Genomic DNA, 16,462 nt, shown 5'->3' on the forward strand with positions numbered 1-16,462 from the left:
CATTGTGATGGATTTAGTTTTCATTTTATTCTCAAAAATATGTTGGCTATAAATACATCTCTGCTCTCCTAGGGGGCTCACATTGTAACTTGGTAAATTTTCTAGAGAAATCGATCATGCATACCTCAAGAGAACACAATAAATCCTTTGAAGTAGAATAACCTTTTGACTGCAATCTTTTAAATAGGTTTTTATTATAGGGACAAATTTTACAAGCCTTATCAGTGAAACTTATTCAGTTCTCAAAGTTATCTTTGCCTCCAGTGCCATGATTTGATACTTGGTTGCATTTTGTATGTCATCTTACTAGACACCTGCCTTTTCCCATTTTGCTTTTTCCAAAACAGTCACAGGTCATGATTTAAGAAGGTATCCCTGCTTCAGAAGGCAGCTAACCGTGTGTCAAAGTGCTCTTGCTGAATCAAGTCCATCCTGTTGAACTTACAATTTTACAGTGATTTCAGGGACTACAGTCTAATATCCCATAATCAAGAAAACAGCAAAACTCAGTCCCATGCTTGAAATTGTTAGTTAGACTAAGGCTGCCCTTACTTGGGTTGCAGATTCACCTTGTAAATTGTGCCAGAAAAGCGGAAGAAAGAATGTGGCTAGAAGTTATAGCCATCTTATTAAGACTTGGGTTCTTAATAGTGGCAGAATCATCAAAAAGTAAAGCCATCAAGTAAACATTCTTTTTTCCTGTTCCTAGATACCTTATATAGACATAGATAAAATTAGCAGAATATTTAATTCGGTAGACCTTGGTTAACAGGAAGAGACAACATGGTCAGGCTAAACGGGTCTTTCCGTCACAGCTTTTCAGCGTTCTCCCTAAGAACATCCATTGAGCAGCATGATGTGTCAGGGAGCTGGGCTAGCTCCCTTTGGTGTTTGTTTTTCTCTCTTGTCTGACAACTTCATCACAATCCATCTTTGTTAGATGATTGCACTGACTTGAGCACGGATGAGTGTGTATCAGCCTTCATTAGGTCAAATCAAAGACAAACGTACATCTCTGCCCTGCCTGTAGAAACAGATTTATACTTTGACAAGGGTGGGGGAAGGTCAGTTGATATTTGGCTTGAAATTCGAATCTGTTAAAGGATGAAATTAATAGCATCCAGAAGTAGAACATATGGCATTCATATATATGGCACTGTATCTGCTTGATGATGTCACACTACCTCTTAAGGTTTAGGAAATGCACTTTTTAAAGCATTTAGTTGTGTTGTGGGCTCAACCTTTCAGACCTGACTGAGACAGAAGAGGTTTAATTTGGTCTGAACATTTATTATCCCTGGTATTTGCAGGCCACATAAAACCTCATGGTTTTCATTACCTTTGCGTTTCACACACAGCCTAATTTCATTTATTCTTATTTTATGCCCCTGCCAGACCACCGCTCTTGATAAGGAGAGGCAGGTTTTCCGACGAAGACGCAACCAGGATGTGAGGGGACGTTATAAGGCACAACAAGCTCCACCTGAACTCAACTCCGAATCGGAAGATTATTCACCAAGTTCATCCGAGACTGTTCGCTCACCTAACTCACCCTTTTAATAAAACACTTTTACTCAAAAGTCTTGGCTTTAACCCTTTGAGACCCTGAAACTTCTTCAGACCTGTGTGGAATGATTACAACTGATCTATCCAGCAGTATATGCTGGGATGGTGGAATGCAAAAGGGTGCTCACAGAATCTTTGTAAGAATAATTTCCTAATTGATTGAAATACTTGTTCTCTGTTTAGATTGCGACTTGCTGCTAATATGATCCTCAAAGGGTTAAGGCTATTTTGCTTTTTTATTTAAAGATAGAAGCAGTGAATGTTTTCATCAGTGGAGCTAGGAACTGCAGTATGTAATTTTAGCACATGTTAACCCTCTGAGTAAACGATCAGCTTAAATCTTGACAACCCACATTAGGGTTTTATTCTGGCTTTTTTGCTTTTATACGCACATATCTTTTATAGTATCCTGAAGTTCCTTGCCTGTTTCTGGCCAAAAATATATCAAATGTACTATTGCTTAGGAGTTACAGATATAGGCTTAAAAATGAAAATAAAATTAAACAAATGGTATCTTCTACAGCAGCTCATTGTACTTCCACAGTGACTGTTATTGGAAGACATTATGCAGGCTAAATGGGAAATTCAGTTTAGGGCATCCTCATGGTTTACAGAAGATGACATGATGCTGGCCACAAAAGGTTGCTTCCATATAGTTTTCTCCTAATGACAATGTTGAGTCTTGGAAAGTGGCTTGAGGACACGTTCTGTCATGTAATAGTATGTAATGATCTAGTTGAGAAGTTCCTGTTTCCTTTGCGCCACATTCAGAAATGTACAGGCATCCTCTCAGCACAACCTCGTTATTCCAGCAGTCATTTTAAAGGATTAACATTGATGAATGGAAGAACTACCCTTAAAATAGCTAGAGTACTTCTAAATCAGGGAAAAGACAAGTAATTTAATATATGTGTAAACCCTAAACTGAATTAGCAGAAGTTTTGTGTTAGGATGGAGAAACTAAAAATGATTCACCAGTTCTATTTGTAATATTTAATAAAATGGGTATTTACACAAAGTGTATATATATTTCTAGTTTGTTAAAACCTCAACACAGCATTATAGCTTTTTATTTGACCATTATCCTAAAGGTGGCTTCTATAAAAATAGTACACTGTGTAGACTTTTGCTTCAGATGTGATAATTTGAAGAAAAAAATTACCTGGCTCAGAATTTCACTTGAATGAAAAAGGCAACTTTCCAAATCATGTTCTAAAATAAAAAATAGCATTGTGAAATTTATAGTTTCTCTTATTACTCATATAAAATAGAATTTTTCTCCTCTAAAGTTAAAGTTTTCTCACAGTGTTTTTTAAAAGTCACATAAATGTGGTTTCCTCTCTCTCTTTCTTTCTTCCTTTCGTATCATACAGCTCAAAGTATCAATATGCTCCCTAAAATGATATGCAGTTTTTCTGATCTTTCTGGGAAGCATAAATAAATTTTGCAGAAACAAGGCTAGTTGCCCACAGTATTGTTCCCATTGTGAGTTGTGTTTGCTCATGAAACTGTCCATATGGCAGCAAATGTGCACCTGCAAGTTGTTGGAGCTAGTGTAAAGCTCTTTTGCACTTCTAGTTGGAACTATCTAGTTGGAAGTTGAACTGTATTTCAAGAAACACTGGAATTCTGTTTTTCCATCCTACAAAGTGCATCTTTCATTACCTCAGACATGAAAATTTGTATATTAAAAACTTGGAATATTTTAAACACAGGAATTTCGTCTTGTGAACCTTCACACAAGTGGTACAAGTAGCTAATATATTTTTTTTAATTCACCCAATATTAAAAATCTAAAAGTGAGATGCTTAGTTGAAACTAGTTCTCCAGGCTTCCTTGGCAATATAGAGAGATGAACATTCCAGGTTTGATTCACTTCACCTGTCATGGGCATGAATTTTAGGCAGGACTCATGTTTTAATTAACCGATTTGTCTCACTACATTGACTGTAGAAGGAACTGCTAGTGGAAGCTTACATCAGACACCAAATTTCAGGTTATGAGTTTAGTGGCAAGTCATCTAAGTCATCAGGAAACTCTGATCTCTGAATGTATATCCATGGGCAGAAGGCCTGTGCATGGCTTCATTACTCTGTCTGGAACCTGAGTAACAGCATCTTAACCCAAGTGAAGCAAATAAGCATCTTGTTGGAGAATTCCACTGGGGCAGAAGGTTAAGGGACCAAGGAACTGCCATACAAATGCTCTAAGATTTTAGTTTTTGGGAAAGGGCTGTGCCTTTGAGATCCTTGACTATGACCATCCAACTCTAGTCGCATTGAAGAGATAAGATGCTGAGTAGATGGGGCACAACCACTGCCGTTGTAATGTTAATGGTTGTAATTAGGTAACATTTGGATAGGAGAGGGATTATTTTTCCATAGGATCAAATCCTCAGCCAAGGTAAAGCCTTCCTTGCCACTTACCTACACTAATTTACAGTAAGTCAGGATCTGGCATACATTTTTCCAGTGCTGGCCTTCCCACATTATATAACAGCCTTCCCTTTAGAAGAGATACAATTCAGCCATGTAATGCAAGACATACCTGTGGTAATAAAAAAGCATCCATTAATACCACATGCTCCTTGTCTATTGCAAAAATTTGGCAGTCTTAAAGCAAAGGATGATGTTCATTCTTCTTAATTAGAGAGGGAAGTCAGGAGAAAAAAAAAAAATAAAAATATGCTTCACTTTATGCATGAGAAATATTATTCAAAAGGCCATCTAGGATATTCCTTTCACCTTTGCTTTGCTTTGGAATACAGGATTATCATTAAAATGTTTGGTTCCTTCATGTTACACCATCTTGTACTACTTAAAATGTATATAAAAAAAATCCTAGATCCTGAAAATCCGACTAATACCCAACATCTTATATGTTTCTGATCTTTCGTTCATGTTTTATGAACAAAACTATAAAAATATTTTTTAGTTATTTTTAGGTCTGTGAGAGACTGGGTTTCAAAATATTGATAGCTTATTTTAGACTTCAAGAAAAGGTATCTGAATATTTGAACTGTTTTAAAAGACTTTCAATGATAGGTTTAAATATATCCATATACCCATATATATTTTTTTAATATAACCATATATATGTATATGTATGTATGGTTTCATGGAAGTAATAATGGCTTAAGCTTGTTTGGCAATGACTGCCCTTTCTTTCAATCTAACCTCTGAATTCCTGGGGGTAAGTGAAGACAGAATATATGGCCCTAAAAATATTTGCAACACCAATGAAAAAAAGAAATCAAACATAATAGGCTATTTCTAATGTGATAATCTGGGAGAGCACATAGCACACTGTGGTCATTTTACTGTAATATGTACCAGTCCTTCTGACTTCTTTCTTCATTTCCCTTTTGAATTTTTAAGCATTGTATTGCTGCTAAATGTAGCAACAATTGCTTTTTTTAATGCTTATTATATATACAAGGCCAACTTCCTCCCACTAAGCCTGTGTAGTTAGCAGAGACGGATGGCACTTGTGGTAGGCGCCATCTATCACCGAGGAGATGGAGAGGAACACTTCCAAAGGGTGATTCAGGTCATCTAATGTTTCATCTCTGGAGATGCCTGACAGTTTGATCTTAGTATTAACAGGAAAGTAGACTAGGGTCACTTCCAGCTTAATTCCTCTCAATTAAATATAAGCAGGGATAACATGGACTCCAACCTAAGTGCAATATTCTAGTGAGTTTACATGCAGTAAGCAAACTTTGATGTGAAAATATAGTACTGATAGCACAGGATTAGTTGAATAATGGTGAGCCGGGAGTTGTTTTATCTAATTTCATCCATCTAGGAGTTTAGCATCTAATCTAGGGCAATAATCTAAATTTCCCTTATAGGTGCTAGAGACTGCTTCTATAACGGATAATTAAAATTCTAGGATGGATTAATCACTCACGAGATGATGGGCCTAGCCTAAATGTATTTAGAACATGATTTATTAAGCCATGACATATAAATTAGTATTTCTGTAAGTTACAATTTTCATAGCATTATTATACAAAAAATCCAGAATATTATGGTTCTACTCAGAGGGTTAACAGAAAAGCACTAGGCATGCTGATTACATTGGTGTATCCAAACTGCTTTGCTTTTTTAGCCAGTGTTTGCTGATTTTTTCAGAAAATTCTTGAAAAATTTCAAGTTTGAAATTATTTAAGTGTTGTTGTTTAAGGAATTTCTATAACCAAATTAATCTTATTTTTAGCTCAACTTATCACAGGAATAATATGTATCATTGATGCAGTGTAAGTCTGTAGTTATCAATTTTATTAATTCCACAAGTGATTCCAGAAATCTCTCTTTTTTTAAGTACTTACTATAGAGCTTACAATGGTGGCATAGGTGACTGAGACTGTCTTTCTTATTGGTAAACAAACAATATTGTAATTTCAAGAAAGTCCTAAGAATCAGCTTTTCAGTTAGGTAGTGTACTAGTTAGGGGAAAGCTATCTCATTACATGCATTGTGTAAATCATCTTTGTAGATGAAGATTGTTCATATTAATGAACACATTCTTTTTCCTTGACATTGTAGCAGAAACTGTTTACTTGTTTAAGAACAACCAATACATTAATTTGCTTCAGACTGTTAGAGGGGAAAGTGAGATTCCAGTCATTGACAATGTTACTGCGTTACAGTAGCCCTCATCTAATTTAAATGTGGTGCATACTACAATAAGGAAAGCCAAACCTGTGAATAAACTCCTGAAAAAGCCTGATGGGTCTTTATTCAGTTGGGTGCTCGCATACAGTAGCATATGACAGAAGGAAGGCTTTCAAGAATTGTTGAAATGAAAGCGATATATCCACAAATAAGAGCTAAATTGCAATCCTTTCCCTATGGGGCATATATGCTTGAAAAGAAAAAAAATAAAGAAAAGAAGAGAAAAATTGGCTCTGAGGTTTGCAGTGCTACTATATTACCACAGGGCAAGTACATTAAATCATTGTTATTTACTAGCCTGGGGTATGTGTTAGAAAATGGCATCTTTTTTATTTAGTTTAGATTGTGGGCAGGAAGAGCTTTCCTAATATTATTGCAGTGCTTGCTAGTGCTGCCATGGTTAAGGCTGTGTTAGTATTTCCATTATAAACTCTTAGTCTCAAAGGTTTTTAATTTGATTGTAAAAATTTGCTTCAGGCAGAAACTTGGCATACAATTTTTCAGCTCAGAGTGATTCTTTTCCTAAAATATGAGAGAAATCAACTTGACCGCTTCAACATTTATTTTCTGATTGTACACAAACATTCACAGACACAAAGGTGGTTTTTGTGCAGCTCATTTCAGATGAGTTACATTTTCAAGCATATCTTGCAGGTTTTAACTACAAAGGTGACAGCTCAGAACTTTTGGGCATTTTGAAAACGAGGGAGAAAACTCAGTGATCAAGAGCAAAAATGTTCCACATGTGGGAGAGTTTTATTTTGACGTGACAAGCATTTTAAGTTTGCACAGTAATGGGTATGTATACACCCTACTGAGTGCTTATGTAATTCCTAAACCCATTAGTTTAACTCATTCCACGTAGAAAATTCTAAATGTGAATATGCTGAATTTCCCTATAAGACTTGAGTAAAGAAGCAGTTTTGTTCTGTGTTTTATAGTAACACCATAGACAAAACTGACAAGACACCAGTGAAAAGGGTCCACAAAGAGACGAATCAAAGGAACATGTTTTCTCTTAAGGGAAAAAAATTGTCTGAACAAGACAGAGTTGAAAGCTCACACTGAACAAGAGGGGTTTTAAAAGCAATTTAAAAAGCATAAGTATGGAATCATTTGAAAACTATAAAAGTGCAAGGGAGCCACACAGTGTAGTGAATTCATGCACGGAGCTAATCACATACTAGGCTGGAGCAAATTTACAGCTACAAACAGGCATAATTAATACACAAATCAAACACACACAGAGGCAGATGGAATTGAAATCCTATTTCTTTTAGCAAACATAATGCAGACCTCTTCCTCATATATTCACTAAATGAGACCGTGTGTAGCTATTTGAAGTAGTGTTGCATACAGGCTAGTGGGGAAATTAGGTGTTTAAAAAATGGCTGCAAATTAATTGTTTTTAGTAGCAATTCTGCAGCATGCTTCTACCTCAGTGGGTCCTTTGGGAAATGACAGCTTTCAAAAAGTGATGTCTATGCATTTTATACTTGTCTGCATATATACTTGGAAAGCCCATGCCAAATGGCTTCAGTAAGAATTGAGTTGCTATATTGAGGCTTCATGTTGTCTGCAGTTTTTTTGTAGCAGAGGGCAGAGGAAGGGACAAAGTATCCATGAAATAAAGAATTTGTGGATTGACCCACCTGTAATGGAGATGTCTTCCTAATCCTTTTTAGTGATTGACTTGAGTGATAAACCACAGCACTCAGTCATGTCCACAAGTATTCTCTGTACCTAAGTGGGGGGAGGGGGGCACCAGATAGAGTTGTGCCATTTTCTAGGCACCCACTTACAGTGCTGCACATTTTGTCAAGCCATGTGTAAATATCAGATGGGGAAAATAACTGTTTACACCAAATGATAGAGCTAGAAAAAACATATAGGAAGTGATTAGGGTGATTAGCCATGACAAATGTAGACTGACCTTTGGAAGATGGTTTCTGACCAACTGTCAGACAGATTTTTGAGAGTTTTTCCAATAGAACCATTGGAACCAAGAAACTCCAATTGATTTTTAGGTGCAACTTGATCTGTTAACGAGAAACTTTCCTCTTGAGGTGTTTCTGATACATCCTCATATGCGTGTCCTTTTGTAGGAAGATTCTGGACTCAGAAAGCCAAAAGATACCTTTATTTCTATGTGTCTAACAGATTTTAAAGTTAGTGATAAGTTATTCAAACACATCTAATTTTAGGTGTCTGGAGAAAAAACCCACAGTGATGAAAAAGAAGCTTAGCTTACTTGTCTAGAGTTACTCTCAGGAAGAGCTGACATTACTACTATGACTATTACTGCTGCTGCTATTACTGCTATTTCTATTACCACTACCACCATTGCTGTTCAGAAGCAATTATTTTTTTGACCTGCACTTCTCCATTAGGTGCCTGGAAAGCTTCAAACTTGCTAATAAGACCAGAAGGGTCTGATATAAATAAAAGCACCTATAAATTTATTTTCTTTTCAAACAGAATGCCCACAACTATTGAATCTGGGGCCCATCATATTGTGAGAGTTTGAGAATTGGAAAGAAAGATATTGGTAAATTAAAAGAGAGGATTATTTGTAAGGTATAAATACAATGTCCAAGGGAATTCCTGGTGCTGTATCTTGCAAAGGAGAGTGATACACTTTTTTCTCTTCTGAAAATCCAGGCATGTAGGAAAAGGCAAATAAACCTTTAAAAGATGAACTTCTGGCAATTTGGTGTTTATTGTTAATCTTAACTAGGTGTAGTCTTTGTGAAATTGCTTCACTGTAGAGTTAGAATTTAAGGTAGGTAACATCAGATCTCGACAACTTTTGCCGTTGATAGTTAAGGGGAGGGAGGAATCAAATTGACTGACTGATACTAAAACAAGAAGCACTTCAGGAGAGGCATTTCCAGAGAGAGTTGATGTGAAAAAGAAGGGAGGAGGATGATTGTGGAGTAATGCTAAAAGGCCAGTTTATCACTTGCCATTTGTGCTGATCTTTGGTGTCTTACCTGAGGGGGAAAAAAATAACTGGTCCAAGGTTAACTTATTATTAATTTTATTAAGGAATTAGTAATAAGTATTTATATTCTACCTGAAAGGAAATTGTTGAAGGATTACTTCAGTGTGAAATTAAATAGCACTTTTCTCATGCATTCTAAAAAACCATCTAAAGAAGTAGTGGCCTTTCAACAAATTTCTAAATTATTTCAATTTAGAAAAGTTTCATTTCATTTGAAAAGTAAGAAACTTAGGAACTGCTATGTGGTTTGAATGGCATAGATGAATCTCTAATTTTCAAGGTATTAATTAAATTATTTCTATATGGTACATAGTCATGCAAAAATAAGGAGGGAAGCCAAATGGGATTTTTCAAAATGCAAAGGAACAGAAATGAGATCTGATATTATCATCTTAATTTTTGAGCTAAGTTTTTAAGTTACTGCTTACTTTTATGTAAAATATTTGCTCTAAGTAGGTAATAGAAGAGTAGAAAAGGAAAAATCACTTAATACTTCAGCTCTAGTCTCAACTTCTAATAACTTCATGATTCTTGAAGAGAGAATCATTACAATATATTTCAATTCAGTCATCACAAGCAAGCCACCAAGGAATTAGATCCAACTGCATTCCTGAGAAGCTGTGCACAGGCTTGAAAAATTAGTCATGCAGCCACATCGTAGCTTTCCCACATAAGCCTCTGTACCAAAGTGAGTCTCAGTGAGCATGGTTATAAAAAAAGGAAGTCACTATTCAGAAAATTCTCACTTCATGTGTTAATTTTCCAGCACAGGAGGTGGATTTGGATAGGTGTATGGAAATAAAATATAGTTGTGGACTGAGAGGCTTTGTATCTAGTGCCCTGCAACATTATATGTATGAATTCTCATGAGAAATGTGAATACTATTTTAAAGTGCAAGCCTGCTAAATCCCACTAATGACTGGAAGTTTCATTGTAAATGGCTGGATTTTGGGAATTAGCAGATGAATGGAGAAATACAATAAAGGGCCAGAGGATAATACATTGCATAGTGTACGTTTTCATTTATTCTGACAATTTAGTTTTAATTTTGTACTTCATACATTATCAGCAAGTGTGCTGGAGTATAAAAGCTACAAGTAAGGAGTCCAAGTAATATGAGATCCCACCGGGGCTCTGTGATTATTTTTGCTGAAAGGCAGGAAAATGCCATTTTATTTATTTGTGACACAAGACGAATGTTCCCAGAGAAATCACAGAATCAAAGAATATTCTGAGTTAAAAGGGACCCACAAGGATCATCGAGTCCAACTCTTAAGTGAATGGTCCATGTTGATAAAAGTACGTATTTTATCCTACTCTCATTTACAAGTTAATAGTTTCTATTTAACTACTGATTCATGGAATGCTTCTTGATGCAGGAGATAGCTGCAGAACTAAAGAGTCTGTCAGAAGATGTCTGTCTAGAATATTTTTTTTTCCCCACAGGGATTATAAACTGACAACAAGGTTGCAGGCATGTACTCTCCCTCTTGAACTTAGTCTTCCTGAAAAGTTTGTCTTCCAAATTATTGGCAGCACAAGTTTTTGGCATGCTGAAATGAAGGCTAGTGATTTGCGAACACCGTGATCCTTCATGAACCTTCACTGTCAACCCCTTTCTCCTCTGCTCTCTTCCAGACACCTACATCCCCTCCAGGCCATTTGTTTCTTTCTCCTTCCTTCAATCTAATTCTCTCGTGTGGTGCAAATATTGTACGTCCATGTGTAAAACAGAGCAGAGAAACTGCTCCAGGGAAATAAAAAAGCTTTACCCTGCGTTAATTACCTGGTTCTATTCATTGCTCCCATACATCAGCATGTAAAGAAAAAGGGTATATAAAAAGTGATTGTTGCAGTGGGAAAACAGGACTACTTTCAACAGAAGCAATTACTTAAATTGTTCATGAAAGTAAGGGGTAGGGCCTCAAAAGTGTATGTTGTGTTTGTCAGGATCAAGTTCTACACTGTTGTTCTTTATATCTGGATCTTTCAAAGAATTTTTATTTTGAATAAACTGAAAGAGTAGGAGGATGTGAAGAAATATTGTTGTTACAAAAGAAGAAAGACTTGGAGGAAGTTGGGGCACAATAATTTATGTTTAAACATTGCATACACTCAGTAAAACTGGGAATATGTGGAAAGGAGGCATCGTGTGTTGTCTCCAAATTACCTCTATGCTTTAGGTTTTTCCAATGCTTTCTAAAGGACGATGATGGAAGACATGCAGAGGCTTATCTTGCAGTCACTTGCTCCTGGATGATAGACGACATAGAGTTTTATTATTTGTTGCCACTTAACCTTCAATATGGGAAAAGGCAGTTTCTGAAAACCTTAAGCCTAGATGCTGCCCTGGTTGTAGGTTCTTGCTGTGCCCCAGAGCTGCGCTGCCTGGGCCATGTTTTCCACCTGTCATGGTGAAGGTAGAAAGCTAAACCCTGGCTTATTGTGTGCCAGCATTTGCACTGCTGGTCTATGCCAGAAAACGCCAACAGCCATGGGGCTTCTCTGCACTGTACAGTCAGCAAAAGCTTCTGCTGATACCTGAAATACCATTTAGTCTGGATAAATGAAAGCCAGTGAAGTCCTCTTTTTGAATGATACTTGAATCCATGATAATATTAAAAGACATGCTTCTGCAAAGGGGCTAAAGAATGTAGCTGGTTTGTTGCCTCTGCACTGGCTGTGAGCATATGCCAGACAGTAAATGGGGCAGCAGACATCAGGCAGCAAACGGAAACCCTGTGGGCAGCTTGCAAATCAGTAGTACATAGTCATAACCAAGTCTTCCCTGGAAAGCAGTTGAGTTGGGGTTTTGCTTTCATTTTTCTAAACAGGAAACATGTTCAAATCTCCAACTTGCCCTCTGTTACTTGTTTCAGTTATGTTCAGGGAAATGGGACTTTGGAAATGTGAAAAAAAAAAAAAAAAAGAAAAGATTAGTAGCAGTACATCAAAGAACTATCCAAGTCTTATCATGATTCTTCTGTTTGGGCAACAGACTGATAAGGAAGATAGGATCTAGATTATGTCCAGATGCTCATTCTGAACTGCAGACAGACTGTACTCCAGGCAGAGAAATCACTTGAACAGAAATCTTGGTAATTCACTGTTTGTTTCCCTTTATGTAACATAGAATTTGGTACTGTTATTTAAGGGCCACTGCCATGTAAACATACCATAATGCTTCAGGATACTTCCCAGATCGTTATCCTTTTATACAAGCTCTAGATAGGAGAAACAAAATACACAGGTAACAAATTTAGTAAATGACATCACGACTAGAAAGTTAAACTTCTAGTACTGAGACAGTTGTCTGTTATGAGAGTTTGCTGGATTTTTGATAAAAAACATGCATATGCGTGTATTTGAGCAGATACTGAAGTATAGCAAGTTTAATTATGCAATATAGTGAAAAAAGGACATATCTGGTCCAAGGTTTCTCAAATTGCCTGCATTGAGGGAAATCGGTTTATTCTTTTCTGTTACACGCCTGAAAAGACAAATTCACTGACCCTGAAAATATATCTTTTTATTCTTGGCCACATCCATAATCCTTCTTTCTTAATAGCTGAAAAGAAAATCATAATTAATATGCCACTAGAGAATTTTCATTATTTCTTCAGAATTACCTCTTAATTTCCTAGATTAGCCTGATCAAGTAATGAATTTGTCAGTTTCAGTTTTTCCTTAAGAATATGAAATATCTCATTTTTGACCAGGCAATGCTAAATTAAACTGCAACTGAGGAAGGCATTTTGGCCTAGATTCCTTTTGTTACAAATTTGTTCAAACTATTTTCTTAATACACACTTAATTACTGAAGGCTGCAGAGCCCCACAGGCCCGCTCCACCTGCTGACTTTGCAGCCACAGAGCTGGAAGCAAAGCACAGTGGCCCACCAAGTGGTTCCCCCTGCATTGATAACCACAACACAAAGAGAGGAAGTGTGTTGTAGACAACAATCCTGCTGCTATAGCACAGCAATTTGGTTGTTTACTGAAATGATGGGTTAAAGTGTCACTAGAGATGTGCAGTAACATTCCTGCAGTAGTGGTCCCTTCAATTTGCCAAAGGAGGAGAAAATCCTGATTTTTTTTTTCCCCATATAGGTCCAATTTCCTGTACATCAGTGAAGAACAATATCCTCCCTCACTTGTGTGTGACAGAAAAGTTTTTTGGTTTTCTGTATTCGTTTTTTGGTTTTCTGTATTCTTTTTTTGAGAACTGTGTTGGTGTTTTTGTTGTTGCTAAGAAAACACCTGTAGATGATTAATTATAGTATTTTCTTCTAATTCATCTGTAGCAAATGAGAAAGTGTCATACATTTCTCTTTTCATGTCAGAACAAATTGATCACTGTTCTCTGGAGTCTTTCCCATGCAACCCAAATGAATCCGTTAAGTAGCAAACTTACTGACTGCATGTATGCTGCATGACTGCATGCTCAGTAGCCTAATTTGAGTAAAATATGCAGTGGTTGCCCTTAAAATGTCAACCTTTACCCTTTATAGTAGCTATACTTGGAAGGGAAACTTTTAGGTTCCTGCTTGGACTCAAGGTTGACGGTACCATAACTCCCATAGGCTGAAATTTTCTGAGGCCACTGGAAAGGTTTAATGACGTTGTATTCCCCGTATAGGAATGCAGACTGGCAGGAAGTGGCTTGTGCTGCCCTGAGGCTGCTAATAAAATCCTGAAAGAGGAACTCAGTCAATCTTTGAATCTTGAGTGGGATGGAGACTGATATATATATATATATTATATATATATATATATAATATATATATTTGAGATAGATGGAAAAATCCAAACCACAAATAACCATGTGGCAGTGAAATTCCTGGAGACCAACAGTTCGCAAATCAAGAGAACATATCCAGTGAAGAGTGATGAGCTGAAGAGAAGAGCAAAAAACCTGACACACTGTGAACAAAGAAAGTTTCCTGACTCCAGGATTTCCGTGAGTCATGGTCTAAATGGTTTGGCATGGCAGGAATCAGTGAGGGCCAGCCAGCTGCTCTGGCTGCAGAACATTTCACACTGCATGAGCGTGTAAATGATGTAGTGACAGCGAAATGCAATTCTGTACTTAGGAGAGGAGCGGTCAGCTGGCTCACACAGACCATGCCAGCATAGGGGATGTCCCAGCTCCCCATTTTGAAGGACCAGACTTTCTGTTTTCTGCCTGATTCCCAAACCTGTGGATTTTTCTTTTAGGTCAAATGAATAGGCTGCTTATGCTTTGACCTCTTGTCTGCAGGTCTGATTCTGTGTTAACTACAGGGTTATGCTCTGCGTGGGGAAACTTCACAGCAGGCTGGCATGGTGGAAGCCGTGAGACACATCAAATGAGTGAAGAGTTTTAGAAGTAAAACTCTAACAACCTCTGGTGAGCATGTGCAGCTATTAGTATCCAGAAACTATTCAATTTGCCCAAATCACAGGAGCAACATGTGGCATCTCTCTGACACCAGCATTGGATTGGTGGACAATTTTAAATCTTTGAAGCAGAACACAGATGTACTACAGCTCTTCAAAGAAAAAAGCAGGAAAATGAGATGTCAGTTTGAGTAACCAAAGTTTATGAAATGGACAAGATCTGGTTTATTTGTTAATTTTTATTTTGTGTGAGTTGTTATTTAGAGAAGCAGTGATCTGTGAGTGGCAGCCAGCTCCTCCTGGAGGCTTGTGTGCTGAGCTGTAGTACACCTAGAAACAAGGAATCTGCTGAAACAGCAAGGAACAGACATGACCTGAGCTCAAGGATGATGGAAAGACCATCTGGAGGAATGAAGAGGGCTGTGTAGAGTTTGCTACAATCAAAAATCAGTGGAATTGGCTGAAGTGGAAACTGAGAGAAAGGACATGTCTGCAAGGATGCAGTTGGCAGGAGGAGATGCATTAGTCAATCCTTTTTATTTCTATTCTCTCTGGCATAAACACTCTGAGCTTAAAATAAGATGTCTGGCCCATATCTGTGAAGTTCAAGGACTCCTTCTGGGACCTTTTTCCTAAAAAGAATAAATTTTGATGGGGCTAGCTCAACACTGCACCTGACTTGAGACAGTGACATTCAGGGAAACCTTGGCCTTTTTAAAAAATTTGCTCATTTTCAAGCCCTAGTGCCCTTTCTCCTCTCTGCCACCCCAGTGACTGGGTGCCACAGCCCAGTTCAGGGAGAGGAGAAAGAGGATATTTCTTTGAGCTCCCATTTCTGAAACAAATGTGGAAATCAGTTAAAGGCAAAGCTTTCAAAGCCTGTTCAGCCCAAGTGCTTTCAGCTACAGCAAAGCACAGGAAGCATATGGGTGATGCACATGGGCTATGACGTGAAGAGGATAAATTCAAAGTACTTTTCCAGAAACTATTTCATGAAAAAGATAACAGAGGGAGAAAAAGTTAAACAAAATCATGAGAATTTGGAGTAAAATGGCCATACATTTCTATGTGAATGTACAAAAGGCAGCAAGTTCCCTCACGCAGCTGTTTCCCTGGGACACTAGAGCTGTGTGCTTACTCCTCCAGTGACTGGGGTTACACTGTAAAGGAGGTAATGGAAATTTAGACTTGTCAGAAAATTGAATGGGATAGCTAGAAATCAAGCATCAAACTCTTTTTGGACTTACATGAAGTCCAAATGTGGAAGAAAAATCTCCCATAGGACTTTCATTCAGTCTCATATGTGCTGTCTTTCATTCGTGTCTTAAATCACTCTCCAATGGGGCTCCTGTGCCCCCCAAAGCTGTCAATGTGCCATCATTTGCCAGCATCTATGGAGAAAATTCATTAGTTTGGTTGTCAAAATACCATTAGTTTAACTCTTACTTCTTTTCCTCTATGCCTGTCCTACTGTCATCCTCACCCACTCCTTCCTTTGTAACTTCTGAGTCTGTCATGGCTGATTTCAACCAATATGGAGAGAAGAGGTAGAATTCTAAAAAATAGTTGAGGACATAAAAGTATTGTGAAAATCAGCAGCTCAGAAGCTGAGAGAAACCTAAATTAGCTGTTGACCCTTGTGCCATAGAGAGGCAGATAGGAGCCTGTAGTGTTCCTGCCCAAAGGGGCAGCTTGATGGTTGCACCCTGCTGCCTTTCTGCAAGGTGTGCTGAGCTGTGGAGGCTGAAGGGATGGGTGCAGGGCTGGCTTGATGCTGCCTTGAGCTGCAGGCAGTATGATGGGCATTCAGGACCAGCTTTTGCAGCTTTTGTGT

At 37.6% G+C, this 16,462-nt stretch overlaps 1 protein-coding gene across 4 annotated transcripts in view; it reads left to right on the forward strand.

Moving 5' to 3' along the window:
- Window positions 1-10,252, forward strand: part of DCLK1 (doublecortin like kinase 1) — a 245,024-nt gene extending 234,772 nt beyond the window's left edge. For 3 of the 4 annotated variants that reach the window (XM_027713475.2, XM_027713474.2, XM_027713478.2), the window contains one exon: window positions 1,396-10,252. In XM_027713475.2, the coding sequence (XP_027569276.1) occupies window positions 1,396-1,453 (58 nt within the window). In that variant the 3' untranslated portion in view covers window positions 1,454-10,252. Of the gene's footprint in view, window positions 1-1,384 lie in introns of all 4 variants that reach the window. The other variant, XM_027713477.2, reaches the window with a different exon arrangement.
- Window positions 10,253-16,462: the final 6,210 nt, after the last annotated feature.

This window comes from Pipra filicauda, unplaced genomic scaffold (assembly GCF_003945595.2).
Source record: "Pipra filicauda isolate LSUMZ 115617 unplaced genomic scaffold, ASM394559v2 scaffold443_size986076_pilon, whole genome shotgun sequence".
NCBI classification, from domain to species: domain Eukaryota; kingdom Metazoa; phylum Chordata; class Aves; order Passeriformes; family Pipridae; genus Pipra; species Pipra filicauda.